Below are 24488 nucleotides of genomic sequence, written 5' to 3'. Positions count from 1 at the left end.
TGATAAGTTCCCCTTTGTCATATAGTTTTGTATCGTCCATAGGAAAGGCAATGGGCCGTGCTCCCAAGAAGCCATAATCTTTGAAAATCTTTAATGCATATTTACGCTGAGAAATATAAATGCCACGTTTGGACCGAGAAACCTCAATACCCATAAAGTACTTTAAATTACCAAGATCCTTAATTTGAAAGTGATTGTGGAGAAAAAGTTTCAGATAATCAATTGCACCTACATCATTGCCTGTTATGACAATATCATCCACATAAATGAGTAAGGCTGTAAAAGAAGTACCTGACTTTTTCGTAAACAATGAATAGTCAGCTTTGGATTGTTGAAACCCAGCAGAAAGAATGGCACTAGTGAACTTGGCAAACCATTGACGAGAAGCCTGCTTGAGATCATAAATAGATTTGTGGAGGCGACACACTAGATTTTCCCCCTGTCGCCGAAGACCAGGAGGATGAGACATATAGATTTCCTCATCTAAATCACCATGTAAGAAAGCATTATTGACGTCGAGTTGATGAAGAGACCAAGAGTGACTAGCAGCAAGGGCAAGAAGACAACGCACAGTGATCATTTTAGCAATAGGAGAGAAAGTGTCATGATAATCGATACCTTCGGCCTGTGTGAAACCTTTGGCAACCAAACGGGCTTTGTAACGCTCAATGGAACCATCAGAATTATGCTTAAGTTTGTACACCCATTTACAATCAATGGGAACTTTGCCGGAGGGTAGAGTAGTCATGGTCCAAGTCTGGTTGGCATGTAGAGCATCTAGTTCCTCGCTCATAGCACGACGCCAGTTAGGATCACTGGCAGCCTCTACGAAAAAAGATGGTTCGACACCCCGACTCACAGAGTAGATATATGAAAGGTGATGTGGGGATAAACGATGGTAAGAAACATAATTACAGAGGAGATGTTGCGTACCTTTGATAGAACTTGGTGGCGAAGACAAGGACGGGTGTGGGGGCAGAATCACCTGCGAGCAAACGTAGTCATTTAAATAAGGTGGGGGTGCATGGGGGTGCATTGGCCTTGGAAAATCATGGTTTCAAAATCGACATGGAAGAAGCATATATGTAAGAGTACATAACTTGACCATGGACTCATCGATCAATGAGTAAATGAACCACCTACACAACTAGTATGAGACTTCTGCATCTTATGCTAAAGCTCTAACTAATCCACCTCCAAAAAATCTAATACTTTTTTTGGTTCACTGTGTATGTTTTTGTTGGAAAGAGAATGATAGTTAAGGATTGTATTCGCAAGGAAAAAGAGGCAGGGAAAGCTGGTAAAGGGTGTGAGCGCTCGATTTTATGTAGAATGAGATTAAAGTTGACAAGGATGGTTCGTCCACAACCTCTAAAGAAACCCAGATTATAAAGGCTAGTTTTGTTATGTCAGTTAATCCATTTCCGTTTAAGTTTGGTTATGAAAACCAACTTTGGGTACATGTGTAAGATATTTATAATTATGGGATTTGAATCCATAATGTTGATGTTTACCACTGGACTTGGTTGAAATCCTGCAATTCGATTTTAGATATATATAAGTGTAAAACTTGTGCTAGGTTGTGATAAGTTATGTGTAAATTTGCAGCAGGTAGTTACTAAACTGTAATTCGATAGGGATGAGTAAAAAATGGAAGAAAATATATAGTAAAGAGAAGATATAGATGCAGAAGATCAATTTGGTGTCGGAAAGGTTGAATTTGTGGTACCAATAATAGATGTTGAGTTGATTGGAAAGGGTATTTGATTCATTGGATGAAGGGTATACATTTTACAACAATTATGCATTTGCAGCTGGGTTTGGGATTCAAGAGCATGGTAGTAAAAAGTCCAGTGATGGTGATTGTTTGGTGATAAAGAATTTGTTTGTTGCAAAGAAGGCAAAAAGAGGGTGGATGTCATTCCTAAACCCAATCGGAAAGGTAGGAGGGGAGATGCTAGAACTGACTACAAGGCAAAACTTACGCTTTATAAAGGAATTAGTTGTGAAAAGTTAACAAAGGACACAACCACCATATGTCAAATGTCTCGCACTTATTCAGATCTCATCATCGAGTTTCGAAGGCAAAGAAGACGATGAATGAACAATGTACGACACATGCAAATATTTTCATAAGTAAACAAGTGGGTTTATTGGAGGTGCAAAGTGGATGAACTGGAAATATTGGTTGCACTTCCAAGGATATGTTTAATGCCTAACAACAATTGTGAGCTCATCTAATCGAGCACGATGTGGAACATAAAAAAGAGGTGCTTGGTGACCATAAGGATGAAAACTATGCATCTCCTATGCAACTTCGTATCCCAATGGAAGCTCAAGTGGACAAATTGTACATTCGATTTTTGTTTGAAAATTTTCAAGCGGAGGAAATAAAGATTGTGACTTGTTTCATGAGCGAGAAGTCAGGAGATGAAAATAAGGCAGTGTATGAAATACTTAAGAGGGTTGTAGAGGTGACAAAGATGAAGAGGTTGATGGGTGATACAATCTTGAATTATGCTAAGTGAAGCTGCAAAGAGATACAGTTTTAGAGAGTTTCTCTTTGCAGCATATATTGACATATTTGAGAATGAAACAAATAGAGTTGTTGCCTCAACACTACATACTAAAAAAGTAGCTTCAAATCAACAAATCCAATATTGTTTTGGACACTGAAGGCAAAGATGCCAACAATTCTACCGTGTCCAAAAAAAGCTCAGTTTTCAAGAAAAACTTTAGATTTGATTGACGAGGCAGTAATGTTAGAGGAATGTAGCAAACTTCTGTAATGCATTTTAAAATCTTTGGATACAAATTTGAACTCTTTAGATGTTGGTAACCGTGGTCAAAAAAGAAAAGAGAGTGAAGACTGAGGTAGGAGTTCTCCAACCGAAGTGATTAAAGATCTAATTCAAGTTAAAAAGGGTGTCGAAACAAGTACAAAAGATAAGCAAAGTCAATATTCGAGACACATTGATGGCAAGAAGAATTGTCCATTACCAAACACAAGGTACGCAACGAAAGCAAAGATCATTTATGCTTTGCCTTGCAATATATTAGTGGTAGTAATATTTAAAACAACTTTGGATTATTTTGTAGTTGTCCAGGTCTTGTCTTACCGCTGTCCAAGAACGCACAGAGGCCACATCGTGTGAGCTGTTCGTGATGTTACCAATGCAAATGAAAATGTTGATCATGTGCCTAATTCGCAGCAACCTCAAAATAGTAATAATGATGTGACCATCGAAAATTTAGGAGTGCTAGACGCTTTTTACAAATATATGCTCAATGACCCATTAAAAACGATTTGAAAAGAATTTGTGGCGGGTCTTTTTTTTATACAAGATGTGTTGAGTTTGCATGGGGACAACTATCGTTTTGTTGTGGCCAAAGTTGGTTGTTTAAGCATATGTATATGTGTGTCCCAACTCTGATGGAAATGTGATACACTAACTGTGACTTGTGATGAATGTATATGAATATTTGTGATACCTTATGAACATTTATGAAAATAATACTTGAATCACTTAATGAACTTTGAAATTATGATATAGTTAAAAAAGTGTGAAAAATGTAAAAAAATAAAATAAAATGATGAAACCTCAATTCTAAGAAGGCAAACTTCACCCTTAAGGATCTTTGAGGGCCTTGTGAGCAGCCTTTTCAAGCATAATCCATTTCGGCTCAACATATACATCATGGGATTCGTCAAATCGAAGCCCCGCAATGAGGCAGAAGTCCTGCTTTTTGAACTGATTCCATTCACAACCTATTAAATAGGGCAATCCCTCAAGGTCTTTAACCCGTTGATTTGCTACTCTAGGTGCGACAACTCATGGACCAATTGGCCACTAAAGGCTAATTCATTCACATGCTCCGAGAGGCCAAAACATGATGCCCTAAAGGTAGCAAGATGTGCCTCATTAAACTTCTCATGTATCAATTCTAGCACATTAGGGTCTTGGGATAGGTTGTTAACCATTTACCTATAGGAATTTTTTTGCTTTGGTTGCTAATTGAACACCATGAGTTGTCATTTCCTGTACACATAACAATACAAACATTGCTTCATAACCTAACAACACACCCAATTTTTCCACAAATTTCACATATATCCATCAATTTCATATAATTTCATCAACAAACATGCATAATTAACCACAAATACTAACTTAATTAATCAGAATTAACATAACAAATTTTAATTCTAGGGTTCCATTTTCAAAACTCACCAATTTTGAATTTGACTTTGGGAAGTCGAATATGATGTTGGTTATCATGCAAGGACTATGAACCCAGCTCGAATCAAGCACACATTGTGTCCTTTCTATGGAATCGACTGGACATCCTTGAACCAAATCGCCTAATTTTCTAAACTGTTGTGTGGAAGTGCATTTTAAAATCTTTAGATACAAAGCTAAACTCTTTGGTTGTTGGTAATAGGCCTGGAAACTCCTGACACGACCTGATAACCTAACACAACACGACACAAAATTAACAGGTGTTCGGGTCAACACAATAACGAATCGGGTCGTTATCAGGTAACCCGATAAGCACCTGTTAAGATAACGGGTTGGTTCGGGTATACATATGAGTAACAAGATACACAATAAGCAAAATATTAATTTAATAATTTTTTAACCCTAAAAAATTAAGGAAAACTAATGAAAATGGCTTGCAAACTTTGAGTTTTAACGATAAGGACAAAATAAAGGGTAAAGTGAATAGTAACAGGTTTGACTTTTTAGTGTAAAAATGTGGTTTTTCGTTAAAGTGAACAGTACCGCGGGCTTTTCGTTAAAACTCCCAAAAAAATACTATGATAATTATAATTATATATATATATATATATTAATTTAACAATTTTATACCCCTAAAAACTATAATAATTATATTTATATATATTTTAAATTAAATTTAAAAAATTGGTGACCATTGGATCGGTTGAGATTTAATCTCAGTTGTCCATTGTGCATTAGGTTGGAGGCTATCCTTCTCTTCTCTCTCATTCACTCTGATCTCTCCAGTCCAAACTTATTCCTGCGCCGTCTCCTTAATCCGCATCTCTCTTGCATATACTTGCACATTTAATATTTTGTAATAGACTAGTAGCGTATGGATGTTTTTTTTATTAGGCTCTTATTTTTTAGTGTAGATGTAGTACTTAAATGACAATTGTGGTTTAATGTTTTGAAGTAATATTTATGTGGCAATGTGTGGTATGTGCAAATTTAAGAAACAAAAATATATTTTTCTTAATGGGTCGAGTCACTTTAGCCATTGGGTAAAGTGACCCGACCTGTTAAGAATCCGTTAAGATAACAGGTGTGACACGACATGACTCGTTAAGATAACAGGTGTTACACGAACACGACAGACACGACCCATTTACCAGGCCTAACTATGGTCGAAAAAGAAAAGAGAGTGAAGACGGACGTAGGAGTTCTCAAACCGAGGTGGTTAAAGATCCAATTCAAGTTAATAAAAAAGGCGTTGAAAGCAAGTATAAAAGAGAAGCAAAGTCAATATCAGAGACGCACCAGTGACAATTGTCCATTACCACAAGGTATGCAACAAAATTAATTATAGCTTATGTTTTGCCTCACAAGATACTCATGGTAGTAATATTTAGGATTATTCTGTAGTTGTCCAGGTTTTGCCCTACCAATGCCGAAGAATGCACAGAGGCCACACCGTGTGAGCTGTCGATGATGTTACCGATGCAAAAGAAAATGCTGACCGTGTGCCTAATTCACAACCAACTCAAAAGTAACAGTAATGTGATCGTCGGAAATTTGGGAATGCTAGACGCTATTTACAAATATATGCTCAATGCCCCATTAAAGACAGTTTGAAAAGTAATTTGCGGCGGGTCTTTTTTTTATACAAAATGTGTTAAGTTTGCATGAGGATAACTATTGTTTTGTTGCAGCCAAAGTTGGTTGTTTTAGCATGTATATGTGTGTCACAACACTGATGAAAATTGTGATGCACTAACTGTGACTTGTGATGAATGTATATGAATATTTGTGATACCTTATGGAAATTTATGAAAATAACACTTGAATCAATTAATGAACCTTGAAATTACAATATACTTTAAAAAGTGGAAAAAATGTAAAAAATGACGAAACCTAAATTCTAAGAAGGCAAACTTCACCCTAAGGATCTTCGGGGGTCTTGTTAGTAGCCTTTACAAACCTAATCCCTTCTGGCTTAACGTATAAATCATGAGGTTCATCAAATCGAAGCCTGGGCAGAAGTCCTGGTTTGTGAATTGAGTCAATTTACAACATATGAAATAGTTCAATCCTTTAAGGTCTTTAACCACTTGACTTGCTACTCTAGAGCGACAACTTATGGACCAATTGGCCACTGAAGGCCAATTCATTCACATGCTCCAAGAGGCCAAAGCAGGATGCCCTAAAGGCAACAAGTTGTGCCTTATTAAACTTCTCACGTATCAATCCTAACACATTGGGCTCTTGGGACAGGTTGTTAACCCTTTTTCGTACAGGAATCTTTTTCTTTGGTTGCTTATTAAACACCATGAGTTGCCATTTTCTGTACACATAACATACAAACATTGAACACAACCAAATTCAACAAGATACACCCTTAATACAACCAAATTCAACAATATACATATACAACAATCTGTCAACAAGTTTTCATTGCTATACATCTACTATGAACAACGCATCATGACTTAAGCATTATCAACTCAATTCATAAAATTAAACAAAATTTCATCAACAAAAATCAATCCCAAGTCAACACTACAACTTCAACAAAACTTAAAGACATCACACTTACACAACATGTCAACATCGCTTCATAACTTCACAACGCACCCAAATTTCCCACAAATTTCACATATATCCATCAATTTCAAATAATTTCATCAACAAACATGCATAATTAACCATGAACACTATTAATTAGAATTAACATAGCAAATTTTCAAAACTCACCAATTTTGAAATTGAATTCAGGAAATCAAATATGATGTTGGTTATCATGCAAGAACTGTGAACCCAGCTCGAATCAAACAAGCATCACATCCTTTTTGTGGAACCAAATGGACACCCTTGAACCAAACGCGCCTAATTTTCTAAACTGTTTTGTGGAACTGTAGTGAGGTTGGAGACGACAAGTATAACACAACTACGACTGTGTTTCGAATGGCAAGGAAATTTTCAAGGTGAAGGAAGTTTGAAATCGCTCGTGGGAGATGGAGAGTTTTGGACATTAAGAAGGTAACTGTCAAGGAAAGGGAGACTTTAAATTCAAAAATTTTAAAACAATTGTTGGGTATCGTTTTGAATTAATGATGAGTTATTTATTAACCGGTTTTACTCTAAACTCATTTTTATGGATTTATTCAACCTTTTAGATTTGATCAAACAAACCTAATTCAATCCACTTATCGAATTCGTCATTGGCGAGATTCGAACGTAATACCAAATTTTGCAATTTTAACCGTCGCTCGAGTGAATATAGGTTTTTGCCGCTAGCTCAACCGCCCGCCCTTGCAAACCGAGAGAGAGAAAGAGAGAGAGCCTTGAGAAGAGCAATCACCGTCCACCCCCAATCTCAAATCAAAACTCCAAATAAATTTTATTCGATTCACAATCACCGAACCCTTCAAAGAAGTAGAAGAAGAAGGGGATTGTTGAATTGTTCAGTCGTTCAATGAGTGGTAGCAGTAATAGTACTGTTAGACCACCAGCAGAAGACGCTTGGCTTCACACTTACAAGTCCTTACTTCCTCAATGGAAATCCATCTCTCACTCCCACCAGGTTCCTTTTCCCTTTCAAAATTTATCAATTTACTTGTTAAATAGCTTTCATGTCTCTGCTATTAATTTAGTTCAATTTTTCAATTTCTGGATTTCAGAAAGTAAATTAATTTCGTGGGTTTTTATTTCTTTTTTTATTTGTTTTTACGGAAAATGATAACTGGGAAATAAATTTTTGTGGAGTAGGGAGACAGTTTGATGGTTTTTGAGATTAAATTCAGTCTTTCGTTTAGAATTAGCACATAAATAAAACCCAGTGAATTCTCAAAAAAATTGTAATTTAATGGCAAAACAAAACCAAGTATTTGTTAAATGTAAACTTCTTGCTTAAAAGAATCTTCTTTCCATTGGGTATTGCTTAAATACGTGCATACACATGTGTAGTAGTGTTTATGTGACTTTGTTCGAGTTGAATTACCTTAGTTATAGTTTTTGTTGATTTATGAGGAATTCTTTTGCAGTCAATAATCCCAATTTCGATATCCAGAGTTAACCAATTCGATGCGGGAAGGCTGGACATTGAAATGTCAGCCATGTTGAAAGAACAGTTGGTTAAGGTCTTCTCCTTAATGAAGGTACCTCTCCTGGTCTTGGCTTATAGTGCTAGTGCTCAAAGCGAGTAACCATGTATAGCTGTTACAGAATCCCTAAACTGTTATTATTTTCATTGGGATTAGCCAGGAATGCTATTTCAATATGAAGCAGAACTTGATGCTTTCCTCGAGTTTCTTATCTGGCGGTTCTCAATTTGGGTAGATAAACCTACTCCAGGAATCGCTCTCATGAATCTGAGGTATAGAGACGAGCGTGCTATGGTAGCAAGAGGAAAAGGTAAGAACTTCTGGAAATTTGTTGCGTATGTTAAGCTGGCTCTAGGTTCTAGACAAAGTTGTGATCAGTTTGGCTAAGGAAGAACCAAAGAAGATGAGCTTTCTGAATAGTCTTGTCTTGGCACTGATTTATATGAGTCATTGTGGCTTAAAAACAATGGTATTTCTTCTTTTGGCATTGGTAAATGGAGTTATATCCTCCTAGACGATTCTGATTTGTTTGGTATGCATGCACTTTGTCCTAGATTGATCCAATGTTGCTGTTTTAGGTGATATACAATAACCAAATAAGTATTGATATTGTTATATTTCTAGAAAAAATTGCTTTTTCTTCCCTATGTTTGTTGTTAACAAATATGATTATACTCTGACAACAGAATAACGAACGTACACCAACTTTATATGATACAGCTGAACGAACATTCTGGACTTTGTTAAAATAGAAGTTTACAATTCCAGATCATTGTCTGATGTAGTAACCAGGCTTTTCCTAAATTAGCCAATCACAAATTGATCTGTGAACAGTTATATTTTGTCTGATGTGTGCAATTTGCTTTTTTTTTTTAATTTTTATTTTAATTTTTATTTTAATTTTAATTTTTATTCAGCTTGTTTAAAGTACATCCTAATTACATGTAGTATTTCTATTTGTTATGCTTACGGTTTTTTCTTCAACTTATTTATAGTCAGAACGGGTTTGGAAGGACCTGGACTTACAGTTGCGCAGAAGCTTTGGTATTGTGTTGCTACTGTTGGTGGTCAATACATATGGGCTCGTTTGCAATCATTTTCTGCTTTCCGTAGGTGGGGCGATTCTGAACAGGTATTGTTTTCTTTTCAATCTTTTCATTGCCCTTCATTACAACGCATGGAGAATTATTGAAATGGGCAAATGAAGCGCTCTGCATTTGTTCAGAGGTCAGTGGCACGAGGAGCATGGATTCTGATACAACGTATAGAAGGACTTTACAAAGCTGCCTCATTTGGCAACTTGCTTTTATTTCTTTACACAGGAAGGTATGGATTTGATACTTGAAAGATGGTTTTCATTGAATCAGTATACTCATGTCTGCATGCTACTTTGAGCCAATTTTTTCAGAGACTGAGGCTGCATTTTGTGGAGAGAATTAGATTTGGGTAGGATAACTCACTAGATTCTAGGCATATGGAAGAAAGAAATGGAGGAACCTTCCAAACTTTGTCCAAGTTGAAGGCTGAATTTGCTTCATGAGTAATCCATCTGCTACCATCAAACTTGGACAAAACATGTAAACCGTTATCCATTTCTTTCTTCAGTATGCCTTGAATCTAGTGACTTATCCTATCCTAGGTTGCACGGACACTCCGAAATGCTGAAGTGTTAGACGCATCGGACACGGTCAAGACACGGCAGGGGCTTTTTTTAAATTTAAAAAACATTTTCACGGTAGTGTTGTAAATACCAAAGCTTATAAAACCTAAAGTTTATAAGTTTGGGGCCGGTTTTGTACATATCGAAACTCCTGTACTCCAAAATTAGAAGTAAGCATTCCATATTTTGATTGAATTTTGTGTATTTTGAATTTTTCATTGACTATTGTCCATTGCAAAGATAATAGAGGTTGATAATTTGATTGGGTGTGCATAATTTGAATTAGATGTTGATTAATTTGATTGGGTGTGTGTTGTTTTTAATATATGTAATATTTATTATAAATTTATTATATTTTAATCCTCGTGTCCTAGCCGTGTCCGTGTCCTTATTTTTTAAGATTTTGCCGTGTCGCCGTGTGTGTGTCCGTGTCTGTGCAACATAGATCCTATCAAGCCAGTCCTTAACAAAGCTTGGAGTATAAGTGCACTACATTTAGAGTTGTTAGTTTATGTTAAAACATATAACTGAACTTGTAGCATCGTATGCAATATTTTTTAATGGAAATCGAAATTTTCTTTACTTCCATTTTATATAGGTCAACATGTTGAAGCTGCATGTGTGATATAATAATGTGAGAATTTTTTCATGTGATGTTCTTAGTGTGATCTAGGAATAACATTTTCCTTGGCAAGCTTGCAGAACTTTTCATATTACAAGTTGGTGATGCAGGTATAGGAATCTAATTGAAAGAGCTTTAAGAGCTAGGCTGGTCTATGGGAGCCCTAATATGAATAGAGCAGTTAGCTTTGAATACATGAACCGCCAGTTAGTATGGAATGAATTCTCGGTATGCCCTTTTTATTTGATTTATCACTTTAATTATTGTGTGAGGTGAGTTTACATTCGTAGTTTGAGGAATTGTCACTCTGAAGCACACCAAGTAATTCTATCTATGATTTGGTAGTAGGGGATTTAGACTCAAAACAGCTGATGTTTAGTTGATACTCGAAAAATTCTAGGATATTTGAAATTTCGTCTCAATACTTATTTTGTCGTTTGGGGTCATTTCACTGTCTCATGCGTTATTTTGCCGTCTGTCGCAAGTGAATAGTGTTAAGGGTTCTTAAGAACGAAGTATATGTGCAGTCTTTCCTTTTGTCGGGTTTGAATCTTTGGTAAAAGGGATTTGTTCTCGATAATTATGATTTTGTGGTTTTTCTATACTGGTGAGCAGTTAAATGTGATATGGTAGACATATGAGAACAGTTCTATTATTTGAAATTATGTTTTCCACATTTCACCAATTAGAATCAGCATAGCATCTGCTTCCCTCTCATTTAATGCATTCATAGAGGGAGACTCAGGGTTCTGTATTGATGGATTTGTATTTAATTAGGGTTGTAGATACTTCTATTTTTCGATATGATAAGTAGTATAAAAAACCATATTATAAAGGATCTTCTCCCAAATGTTTCCTTGCTTAAGAGAAGCTATATTGTCTGTAAGTAAAAAATTAAGCTCGCTCTCTTTTAGTTCCGGGTTAATGGTATTTAGTGGTTTCTAGAGATCATGTGTCAATTTTATCTCTGCCACTGCTCATACTGCACGAGCTTCGGCCTCTTTTTCCTGCCTAGGTTGCATGCGTCTTGGCATGTACTTGCATTGGTATGAAAACAGATACCTACACAAGTACGCTGATTTTTTGTTTGCAATATTTTGTCTATTCTGACAAAGCAAAAACATTTTTAGAGTTCTTTCTGCAAGGAAAGCTCTTGGTTATGTGCTCAATCCTTAATCCTTCTTGCATGGTTTTAAATACACAAACCAAGGATCAAGGTTAACCAAATGTACATATGCAGTCATTCTCCATCTTACAGAGCAAAAACATTTTCAAAGTTTTGGATTTGCGAGGGAAAGTTCTAGATTTTGTACCAATCCTGAATTCATAACCATGACTCATACATCCATGGCATTCTTTTAGATGTTGAAACTAGAGAAGAAAAAAAAACAATATTAATTACTTGCAATGCCTGTTGCAAATGTATCCACTTCCCACACGTGCATGTGTGCGCGGGCTTTTATTTAAATTTTTTGTTGTGCATAATGGTCTTTACAGCTTTGCCTCATGATTTGTTGTTCTGCTGTCCAATTTTGGTTTACTTTATGGAATTTCGGCCATAACATCGGATAGAACTTAATTAGTCCTTGTGCTGATGGCAGGAGATGTTATTGTTACTTCTTCCTCTTCTAAACTCATCCTCTATGAAAAAACTTCTTAGTCCATTTTCCAAAGATAAATCATCAAGTTCAAAAGAGGATGACCTTACTTGCCCCATTTGCCAGGCCAGTCCAACCGTTCCATTTCTCGCTCTTCCATGTGAGCACAGGTGCGTCACTAAATCTGATCCCTCTTTTACTTTTTCTTATTGAAAGAAAGCTACTTTTGAGCGAGGAACAAATTCGTCGGATCAAATGATGATTTACAGTAAAATTTGATATTGATGAAATAATTGTTCATGTTCGGCAGATACTGTTATTACTGCCTTAGGACGCGGTGTGCTGCTGTCCCAGCTTTCAGATGTTCCAGATGCAATGAGCCCGTGGTCGCAATGCAGCGACATGTTAGCGAGCCAAAGCAATGATTCGTTACAATGGAGAAGCAAAGCACTTAATAAGTACAAGGGTACGAAATAATGCTTGAAAGTAGCATTGCTTTATTTTCCTCCTCCTAAGAAAAACCTATGAATTGGGGGGAAAATCAATATGAAATTTAGAAATCATGTTCCTTTTAGAATCATTGATTCATCTATTGATTAGAGAGAGCTTCATTCTTTACCCTTTTGATCCTTGTACGCCCTTGTCTGTTGTACCTTTTTGTATATAATTTATCTGCTTCGAAACTTAATGCTATTCCGTAAAATATGTAATATAATTTCATATGCAATTGGGTTTATAAAAGTCACGAATCTAGTTAATTATGTCGTTTTTAGACTTATTTGCCGCGTATCTGCTTTCAAGATATCCATAAATTGTTTTGTCACGTGTCCAGTGAGTGGAAATATCGTTGTTTTTACGTCGAAACGACGCGCATATTGTTTTCAAATTGTTCGTTTTGTGCTTCGTGTTATCAATTATGTGATATAAATATAAATATAAATATATATATATTTTCAAAATTTAACCGTTAAATTTGGCTTTAATGAAATCCTATGATTGAGATTCAGTGGCATATGATTTAATCTCAACCATAGAATTTCATTAAAGCCAAATCTAATGGTCAATAGAGTGTTTCCATTTTTTTTTTTTAAATGGGGATCCCTTCCCTTAAGGGAAATTTTATTTAAACCTATATAACCTCTTTTTACACCCAACTTAAATTTTAAATGTGAATTATCTTTTCTACTCTATTGCATAATTACTATCAAATACAAGATGAAATTAACAATAAAATTAAAATTTATTAATAAACCCACTCAATAATCAAACCTTATCATCACATCAAACCTTACGATCACATAATATTTATCGTACATTCATTCTAGCTAAACCCTTATAATGCTTTCATAGAGAAAAATATGATCTTCTTGACCAATGGATGATGATTTTAAAGTTGTGAATCCTCCAACTAAGGTATGAATCGATTTATGCAAGTTTTTTTCATTTGATTTCAATTTTTTTAGGATTTAGAAACAATTATAGCCAACACTAGAGATGTAATTTTCTTGGCTTTTGGCTGACAACTACAACATATATTAGTATTATCCAAACCCTTCTACTTGTTTCTGTGAAAGCAGTTAATCTTCTTGGCAAGTAAGATGCGAAAATTGACTAAAACATTGACACACAACAAACTATTTTTATGATTTCTAAACTACACGTTGTCTATTTTATATAACTTAACCATTGAATACAATTTATACCTAGCTCTAATTAATTAAGCTTGAACTTGACAAATGCAAGAGCAAGGATCAAACAGTAGCACCGAGATGACATAGTTATTTAAACTCGACTTAATTGTATATCAGAGTGATGAGTATTGCACCATTTTCAGTATCCACTAGGTTCTTGCCTTTGTATAGTATAGTGGCAAATATGCAACAAAGATTAAGTATGAGACAAATAGGCAAGAGATGTTACTCTCTTTACGCCTTGAATAAGTTCTAGAATATTGATTTCGCGTTTTTATTTTCTAAATGGGGGTAAAAAGAAATTTATATATTGAAGTGGGTTTATGAGGATAATTTAGGTAGTAAAGTTGGGTTTAAAGTGATATTAATAGTTTGATTAAAAGTAATATGAGTTTAGAAAGTAAGTTGGGTGTAGAAAGAGGTTACATGAGTTCAAATAAAATTTCCTTTCCCTTAAAAGGCTTGTGTGTGTGTGTGTGTATCACTTGGACCGTTTTGACTCGCATATTATTTTCAGACGTCCCCAAAGATCTTTCATGGCCACTACTTCGGCCAATATCCCTTCTTTTCTTTGGAAATGGCTGTGGAGTATGCATGTGTTACCAAAAATTAAGTGTTTTATGTGGAAGACACTTCATGAGGCTCTTGCTACCATGGCGAATTTATTTTAAAAAAGATCCTCTTCATCTCCTATATGTCCTATCTGCAACACTCAAGAGGAGACCATTGAGCATCTCCTACTTCTCTGTCCGTGGGTTGAGTTGGTGTGATTTGGAGGAGCTTTGGGTCTAAGGATACAATGTGCGGATGTCACCACCTGGGCAACCTAGCTTTCGATTTGCTTAGAGGCGGCTCCTGGATCGAAGATTGATAAGAGACGCTTGCTGTCTTATATTGCTTTTACATGTTGGCAGATTTGGAAGACCCGACGTAATTTCCTTTTCAATCATCAACCCATTCATCCAGAGAAGGTAGTTTTCAAAATTTCTAATTCTTTTGGGACTTTCATGCATGGTACTCAGTTGCCAGGTAATCGGCCAACCACGGCCCCTAGATCTCTGGTAACTCCGATCACGTGGACTCCTCCAAGCTTGGGGTTTATCAAGCTTAATGTGGATGCTAGTTGGGAAATGACTTTCGAATCGGGTTTTGTTGGGGTGGTTGCATGCAACGAAGCTGGGACTTTTTTGGGTGCTGCTAGGTATAGAGTCAAGGCCAGGAGTGTGGCTATGGCGAAGGCGATGGCTGTTGAATTTGGATGTGAATTTGGTCATCAATTGGGTTGGCATTCTATGGTTCTTGAATCTGATTCCTCCGAAACAGTTTCAGGTTTGCGACACTCACCTTCGAAGGGCAGGTGGGAAGCTTTCCTTCTACTTTAGTAGTGCATTCGATTAGGAGATTCTTTCCATGTTTGTCGCTGGTCTTGGATTCAAAGATCAACCAACAAGGCTACGCACTTTTTGGCGTCGCGGCGGTGTAAGGAAATGAAGAATCATGTTTAGATTAACAGACCTCCATCTTGCCTGGTTCATGTGCTTTGTAATAATGGTTTTCCTTGTCTACACTAAGTCTTTATGAGGGTAGTGTAAGAAGTGACATTTTAGCATTTGATGCGGTGTTGAGATCTTTGTAACTCCTTGCATTACCTATTTGTGGTGTTGTCTTTAGTGCTTGCCTCTCTGTAGGCCTACTTGTATACTTTTGGTTTCTTGCCTTGGATATATTTTAGCCGAACTCTTCCCTCCCCTTAATGTAAAATATACCGTTGTACTAATAAATAAATAAAAGAGACAGTTGAAATTAGAATAGCCCAAGCTGCAATTTTTAGTGTGACCCAAAATTTATCATTAGAATGTGGATTAGTAAACATTTTGGAGGGTGTAAATAAAAACTCCACTCCCTCCTTACAATTTCCTTCACTAGTTTTATACACTTAAATTCCCGAAACTACCCTTCAAAAGGCTCCCAAATTTCAAATCAACCAAGTCTCTTCAGTCCCCTACTCAAAACCCTAACCATGCACTCATCCGCTTTAAACCCACTACACCCCCACCCATTCCTCTTCAGCATCTCGTAAATTCTAACCGTTGATTCCCTCCTAATCCGCGCCAATAACGGCCCTGATCAACCTTATCAGCACCTTATCGCTGTCCCACGGGACCCCGCTCTCTGTCTCCAGATCACAAATCAAACGGTCCATGCCCTCCGCCTTTTCATTTCTCGCCAGCGTCAGTGCCATCTCGGCATAAACGGATAAGGAGGGCGAGGTGGCATTGATCCTGCTGTAGAAGCTCCCGGAAAGCGGCGACGAGGTCGGCTTTGATCAGGCGGGAGAGGGCTTTGGAGACAAGGGCGGGGAATTGGGCTGCGTCGGACCTTCGCGCCCGTTTGAGGGTTTGAACGACTTGGATGGCCTCGATGCTGAGGAGCCGGCCTTTGACCAAAAGTTCACGGTTGTCGCATGGTCCGCACCCTATGGAAACGCAGGTTGTGGTGCGGGTGCGGGTGCGAGGAAGTGGGTTGGGTTCGGGTGCAGAGTCCCCATGGATGTGGGTGGGGAAGGGAAAGCAAAGAGCTGGAAAGTGAAGTGGTAAAAATTGCTTTGGATTTTGATTTGTAATGACGAATTTGCCCTTTTAAAAAGAAAATATAATATGATTTGTTCGTGGAAAAAATATAAAAGAAAAAAAAGAACGCAACTTCGCGTTTTAATATTTTCATGTATAATGACGATTTCGAACCCCGGAAATTTATTAGTTTGGAAAACGGAAATTAGAAAACAAACGTCGACAGCAGGATTCGAACCTGCGCAGGCAAAGCCCAACAGATTTCGAGTCTGTCTCCTTAACCACTCGGACATATCGACGTTCTTGACGAATGCATTCCATTTAACATATTAATTATATTTTTTTATGGTAATTCAAGATATGTATTATACGGGCCTGTGATGGGCCTAGATATTTTAAGCTGAAATGCTATCTTCTGGGTTCTGGCGGGCTTAAGAATTAGGGGACCCTTTGCATGTCCAGTTCTCCTTGGCACTGGAGTTAAAAATTGAAGTCACGGCTTAATCCAACGGTGGAGGAGATGAATTATAAGAACATAATTGGAGATTTGGTGTTTAACTTTCCTTTTTTCCGGCTTATGCTGCAATCCATTTCTCCATGGGCGACATCAATGAGGCCTAAACCTTTGTCTATGCAATAACTTTATCCGTCGCATTGTAACATGGCATGAGTTTTCCCTTTTACTCTCACTCTTTTTGTCGTAGCAAAATGCCCGAAACAACCAACCTTGGACGCAGCCCAACTCGGGAAAACTAATTCGTATTTAGGTGTGTTCTTTGTGCGATTGTGCGTTTATTATTCACTTTCACCAATTAACAAAAGTGCGAGAGAGAATTGAGGTGTGTTTCTTTTCCATATACAGTTGCCTTAGATTTATAGTGGTTCATCACTATTTCAAGTATTGATGTACGTAGTATTTTCTTATGATGGTGCTTTATAATAATATTGCTTAATCTAGGCCCCAAAGATCTACCATGTTGATAAATTCCCAAAAGTCTGGAATATTGATTTTGACATTTCTATATATCCTGATCATAGATTTTCAAATCAAAAAATCCAATCATCATATTTCTAAAAGCTCTACATATATATATATATATATGTGTGTGTGTGTGTGTGTGTATGAATTTTCTTAATCATATAAAGCTCTACATAATTTGAATATATCAGCAAGAAGTAGGTAAAGTGTACTTGGCCATGTGAAAAACTAGCCACCAGACCACTTGTTGATTTGAGCATTACAAAAATGAGAAATATTTTTGTATATATGATAGTTTTTGTGGATGTCAAATTAACACCGTCATGAAAATCGTATGGTGTTTGTAAAATTTGAGGAGAGATGGAAACCAAAATGGTTTCCTGTGAGTCGGTGACCTTCAACAGTTGACATATGCATGCATTTTTTGCATGGAAATAACATCAAAACTGCAGTCCTTTTGTTCAACCTAAAACTAAATTGGTGATTCGCGAAGAGACCCCATCGTGATAGTAATATATGCAATTCTTTAGATTCTTGATGAATACGTCACCTTAATATCGTTGTAGCTTCACAATGTCCATACAATGAATTGAAGATAGACACAATTAAAAATTGACACATGCAATGAATTGATTAGATAATTCATATTTAAAGAGAAACTAATAAAACCGCATATATGTGGTGTTGCTAACTTAGCACATAATTGCCATTAGTTTTGTATTCAACAAATTTTTATTTATTTTATTTTATTGTGACGATATATATATGTGTGTGTGTCTGTATGTGTGTGTGTACACACACACTTGTCGGTGGTTAAATTTAAACTGCCTCATGTTTAATGGACTAAAAAGTTTGAAGAATTTTATTTTCAGCAGTATGACAAAACAGAATTTTTGCAATGGGGAATAATAGAGGGGAATATTGGGGAACATTTTGAATCTCTTGGAATACAGATCTTATCAAGTCTGCAAATTGTGCTCACTGTAGAAATAGTGTGCTGGGAATTGAACCCCACAAGTGTAACACCAAAACAATGTGTCAAATAAATGCAGTCGGGAAAAAGAGACTAATATATCACCATCTTGAAACCCTAGCTAGGGTTTTCAGTTGGGTTTCCTCCAACTTAAGGCCACATTTTAAAGATGGTCCTAGCTTGTTATTCCCTTTGAGACTCACTATCTTATGGCAAGGGCCATCTGGATCTGCTACTCCATGGTGGAGCCAAACCAGCTCCTTTGCCTATTAGTCAAATAAAACGGCTATCAGAAATTCTCTCATTAGAAGGATAACATATTAATTTTTCCAATTGAAGAATGTCATGATTAAATCCTATTAGATAATAAGATTTCTTTGGGTAATATAGGCATATAGTACTGCAAAAGCTGGCTGTCTATGTTGAATTATAATATTAGACCAAACCCTAAAAGAAAAAGGTGCATAAGCTAATCTATAGAATGCAATTGTGCAAAGAAGATTTCAACTAAAACATGATCTGTTACATGCTACTAACAGATTGATATTGATCTATCTTTATAAAAAAAACGAAACCAAATTCTCATCCTTGGTATCGATATGGTAATTGGGGAAATTAATAAGTGATTTTTTTAGTCTTTTCGCTAATGATGTTTAATCAGGTCTAAAAGTTATTGTGAAAATAAACGTATGTAAGTATTATTACGAGTTAGAAGAAAAAACATTACCCTAAATGATCAAGAATAGTGTAGATAAGAGTGAATGTGTATGAAGTGCACTTAGGACTAGGCCAATAAGCTAGTGATTATTCATGGAGGGACCAAGTTTTGTTGTCACTAATTAAAGTGGTATTAATTTGCATCTTTTGTACGTTTGGCGTGGGGAGCAAATGGGGCACCATAGTCCATGCTCAGTCAATTTATTTGCTAATACCTCATAAAGGGCATCATTTCTAGGAAAACTAAATAATTCCTCAACCAATAGGCTGTAACATTTCAACACCGTTGTACAGATGCAGAAGAGATCATAATATACTAGACAAAATAGTGTCATAGGGTTTTTTTTTTTTTTTTTTTTTTGACAAGAATTGTCTGTCCTCCTACTTTCGGTATCCTACCGTGCCTTCTTGTTTGTGTGATCATAATTAAGCCACGTCAATATTTTATTTTACTATTTATTTTTGTCTTATTATCTCTATAAAAAAAATAATATAAAATATTAACGTGGCTTAATCGTGATCACACAAAACAAGAAGGCATAGAAAGACATCGAAAATAGAAGGGCAGAGAATCCTTATCATTTTTTTTTTTTTTTACTATACTCACTACAAGATAAAAGAACAATAGCCACCATTTATTAGTAGTTATTGCTGACGTAATAATGATATTATATACTAATTAATGAAAAAAATATGGCGCTCTTTACCACATATATCTTATTAATAACTTTATCATACTCCAGTAACAACCACTAACTGATGGTGAACTATTGCTTTCTTTTCTTTAAAGATTATAAATTTGGAGCACACACTGTCCAAGAGGATATTTTTCTTAAAACCAATGCGTGTGTGTGTATATATACATATATGTATATATATTCATATGGAAACCTTTAAGGAAAGGGGTTTTCATTATTTATTTATAAAAATGGAGATTAGTAGTGGGGTTCATATCATATTGAACTTTAATGATTTGAACTGTTTATTTTTAAGTTGCACCTCATATATCATTTTTGCAAAATATTAGTTAAATCAGAAATATTTAAAACATCTAATTGGGTTAAAAAAATTAATGAATACTTTGTTATATAAGAAACAATAAAATTTTAGGAGAGTGTTATTGACACTCCAAAAATCTCATTATACACTCCCCACAAGTGTATTTTTCTTTCCTAATATAAAATGTTTGGAGTGTAGAATGAGATTTTTGGAGTGCTAATAACAATTCCTAAATTTTATCTTGATAATTAAAGATGCAAATGATTTCGGATTAAATTAAATTTTTGCAAGGATAATCTATGAAGCGAAACTTACAAAATAGACAATTCAAATCGTTGAATTTCGATATGGAGTGAATCCTAAACATAATCCCTATTTTTTGAAAATAAGAAAGAAAAAGAATTCTTTTACATAAAGGACCGGATATTTATATATAATTTACTGTACCTTTCGTGCATGGAATTGTACATGGAACATATATATTAGTATATTACTGTGTTTTGCTGTGAACTTATTAAACGAGTACGCTTTTTGTTAACTATATATGTATATGTCCCAAAATTAGTTAGACTCTAAAACTGCGACGTATCTATATCTGCATGGACAACATTCTTATTAAGGTTGGCCCGGGTTCATCAATGTAGAAAATATAAACTACGATGGTCTCCGTGAGCTTGAAGAAGTGAGCCACATTATGTCCATCAGGAAGAAAGATATTGAGGCCGCTGCAGAAGCCACTGGAGAAGAAGACGGCAAGGAAAGAATAAAAAATAAAATAAAATTAAAAAAAAAAAAAAGGAACTTTGAGGATTTTTTTTTTTTTTTTTTTGGGGGGCTGGGGGGGGCGCAGATAGAAAATGTTAACTCATGTTTATTTTATTCACACCACAAAGGCCCTACACACACACACACTTGCCGTTACATGTAAGAATCTCTACGTATTAAGAATACAATTGAAACTAGATCACAACATTAATTTCTAAACCTTAGGAGATAATGTTTTCTTGGACAAGAGTACTCCTTCTCTAACAATCAAAACAGATGCAGTTCTTCAAGATCATCTGTGGGATATTCGAATCTAGATATTAGTAGAATATCGCATATCTCGAAAGCAGGAACAACCAAAATATACACCATTGGGTACTGACACCCCAACTAAGCAAATCCAAAATTTTATTCCAAAACGTTTGGATGCTTCTACTTTCATACGGCAGCAACGAGATTTTCCTTTTGCTTGAAAGATCATAACACCCAATGTTTGACTAAAACTGGAAAATGTTGTGGCACACAATTACTTATGTGGGTCTTATATAACAAACATCTACCAACAACTACTAATATATTACGTTTAAAGATAAGGAAATCAAGGTGATTATATATTTATAAGCATGCTGATTAGTATGAGATTTTCTCTAAACCCAATATTGGATGGTTCTGATCTCACTTATCCTCTAGGATGTTACAGCATCTTGTATCTGGGGGCCATGCGCAGTGCGTATTAAAAACTTTATACTTACTATATTACTAAACAAATAGCCGAAAGGTATATATATACCTTCTTTAGGGTTTTATTTATTTATTTAGGGATCCAAAGTTCAACTTTGAGATTATGATTTTGTGGAAGCTGCACTTTTAAGGCTCATTGGGTATATAGTACTGAATTGGAATGGATAACTCTCAAATTTCAAGGTATGTTGAAGTGAAAAATGAACAAATTATGACTAACTAAAGGGTAGAAGATGAATTACTCACAAAGAACACTTATCCCTTCCAATTTGTACGATAAAACTTAGGTGGAGTGAGTTTCTTCATGATATAATCACTTTCTAATCCCCTTCAAACGAAAAACCAGTTTCTTTTACTTACGCATACCTCAAATAGAGAGTTATTCCTTCCAGTTCAATCCTACGTACCGATCGTGTCACATCCCGGCCCGGGTGGGACCACTTCCCGGGCCCGACTCCACTACCGTAGCACGATATTGTCCGCTTTGGGCTTACCATTCCCTCACGGTTTTGTTTTTGGGAACTCACGAGCAACTTCCCAGTGGGTCACCCATCATAGGATTGCTCTAGCCCCCTTCTCGCTTAACTTCGAAGTTCCTACGGAACCCGAAGCCAGTGAGCTCCCAAAAGGCCTCATGCTAGGTAAGGATGAGAATATACATTTAAGGATCACCCCCTGAACGATGTGGGATGTCACAGATCGAGCTATGAAGTGAACGATAGTAATGTGTACCTACCCATTTGCTAATCCAGAGCAGTATATATATGTACAGGCTGGGCACCTAGGCGGCTCGTCGTCAACTGATCCAAATGCAATGTACTAGGCACACATATTCTTTTCACTATAAAACAATGAAAGAGTTAATAAACATTCTATCATGATTACATTTTGATTCGTGGGGCTTAATTAGGATAGGAGGAGTCTCTTTCCCATGGATCACTGTTTTCTTATAAGTGAGAGATATTTTTTTGAAAATCGAATAATGGTAATATAAGGATTAATTTGATTAAAGCAAACTATAGAGTTACAAATGATGTATACGGCATAATATCTACAAGACTCAAAAGACACAATCAATGTTGTAGAATGAAGTTTTTGTTAATTCATATATGATGATTATCTTTTTAAAAACATGAAAACAATATTGCTGCAATAATAATAATAAATATATTTTGACGAAGGATTCAAATTTGAGTGCATAAAGAAAGCACATAACTTTAGCTAAGTTTGCACATGAGAAAAGTGTGTGGGTTAAATAGTTAAAATGTTGTTAGCGTAAATGTTAAGGAAAACAATTTAAATAACAAGAAACTCAACTTTAGCTAATTAGCCCTGTGGTAAAAGTGTGTGGGTTAAATTGTTAAAATGTTACTAGCTAAAATGTTAAAAGGAAAATACTTTAAATAACAAGAGATTCAAGTAGGAGTCAAATTGACACCATAACGTATAGATGTGATTGGTTTCTGTCACTACAACAAAACGCCATTTTAATAACAAGAGGTAAAATTGTAAAAAGTGCAATGGGCTTTGTAATTCAATTGGGCAAGAGCATTCACTCTTACACCGAAGGTTCTGAATTTGAATTTCATCTCTGCCAATATCGCTTGTATAACAAACAAAACAAAAAAAGAAACAAAAACAGAAATAGCAACTAACCTTGTAGATGCGTTTTATCTATGTGTCATAGATGCATTTTTTCTACATGTCGTAACAAATTTAACTTTACTACTCAAATGCTACCTTCCTTCAAGATGTTCTTAGTATATATATAGTGTATTTATAAAAAAAAATAGAAAAATAAAAAAGAAAGGCTTCCAACTTAATAATGTTATCAATAGGCAGTCTTTGGACTCATGACTACTTTTTCACCTTCCGGGACTCACAGTAAACGGTCACCACCGCCATTTACCGTTTACCGCAAAGTTCTACATCCCAATCATGAGCGTTGACTCCCGTCAACGCTAGAAAACGGAACACCGTTTTGTCCCCTAACGACATTACTAGTTGACGTGGCCAACACTGAACCGTCGATCCTTGCGTGTCAGATGTGTTGCACACTCGCGTACCCACTTTTGGATTACGCAATTATTACGGCAGATACGGGCGTGGTAAAAGTAAAGATTCATTCATCAGACACTTCAGAAGCATGAGACTGTAAATGTGATAAGTTAAAGTCACCAACGCCGTCGACGAGAGGGAGGAGAAAGCCGTCATCAGGAAGTTGCAAAAGAGTATTCGGCAATTACCAATTAGGGGATGGTGGCGAGGGAAATGATCGCAGATGTTGAAATTTGTCGATCACTTTCCCAGTTGTGTATTTAGTAAAGCCCTGCCCTGTATTATCCGATTCCGTGCAATATTCACTTTTCTAACTTGCGCTTGTGCGGTCGGTGCACTTTAGTGGGTTGGAATATGGGTATAAACGAATCGGGGTATTTGGGAACAATATCTTAAAGGTTGCCGGGGAGTACGCAGACTTCTGTCGGTGGTCTTGCCTCCAATTAATATTATAAAAATTCCATTAGCTAAAAAATAAATTCAGTTTATGTGGGTTTGTATTTTAATTCTTCCGATGAAATATTTACGAATTTGACGATAATAGTATTTCATATGATTATTATTTTTATTAAATTTAATATAATTATCGTTTTAAAGGTTAGATAGTGATTATATAAAATATATATAAACATGAATTATATCTAATTGTCAGATGATGATTGTGTTAGATATATACAAGCATTGTAGCCTATATATACATGTAATTGATAAATTAATTTATTGAACGTCGTAGTGGTGAATGACAATCGAATTTTAGTGAAGTCTTTTCTTTTTGGCTATTTAGCATCACAT

The 24488-nt window shown here is 35.9% G+C and overlaps 1 protein-coding gene, 1 non-coding gene and 1 pseudogene across 3 annotated transcripts; 1 reads left to right on the top strand and 2 right to left on the bottom strand.

Moving 5' to 3' along the window:
* The first annotated feature begins 7480 nt into the window (after window positions 1-7480).
* Window positions 7481-12964, top strand: LOC137740044 (peroxisome biogenesis protein 2-like). Of its 2 annotated transcripts, none has more exons than XM_068479832.1 (8): window positions 7481-7803; window positions 8290-8377; window positions 8480-8633; window positions 9319-9455; window positions 9549-9649; window positions 10716-10833; window positions 12207-12373; window positions 12514-12964. In XM_068479832.1, exons 2-8 carry the CDS (start codon window positions 8327-8329, stop codon window positions 12626-12628), a joined length of 843 nt encoding a protein of 280 aa, XP_068335933.1. In that variant the 5' UTR covers window positions 7481-7803; window positions 8290-8326; the 3' UTR covers window positions 12629-12964. The 2 variants fall into 2 exon arrangements, with proteins under 2 accessions (XP_068335933.1, XP_068335932.1); XM_068479831.1 differs by having other exon boundaries at window positions 7485-7803; window positions 8264-8377.
* A 2858-nt stretch (window positions 12965-15822) lies between these two features.
* LOC137740614 (protein THYLAKOID ASSEMBLY 8, chloroplastic-like) lies at window positions 15823-16757 on the bottom strand (annotated as a pseudogene).
* TRNAS-CGA (transfer RNA serine (anticodon CGA)) lies at window positions 16682-16763 on the bottom strand. Its single transcript has one exon. It is a non-coding gene; the product is annotated as a tRNA-Ser (tRNA).
* Between the last annotated feature and the right edge of the window lie 7725 nt (window positions 16764-24488).

This window comes from Pyrus communis, chromosome 7, assembly GCF_963583255.1.
Source record: "Pyrus communis chromosome 7, drPyrComm1.1, whole genome shotgun sequence".
Taxonomy (NCBI): domain Eukaryota; kingdom Viridiplantae; phylum Streptophyta; class Magnoliopsida; order Rosales; family Rosaceae; genus Pyrus; species Pyrus communis.
The sequence above is the reverse complement of the archived record's forward strand: the minus strand, read 5'-3'. Positions and strand labels throughout refer to the sequence as shown.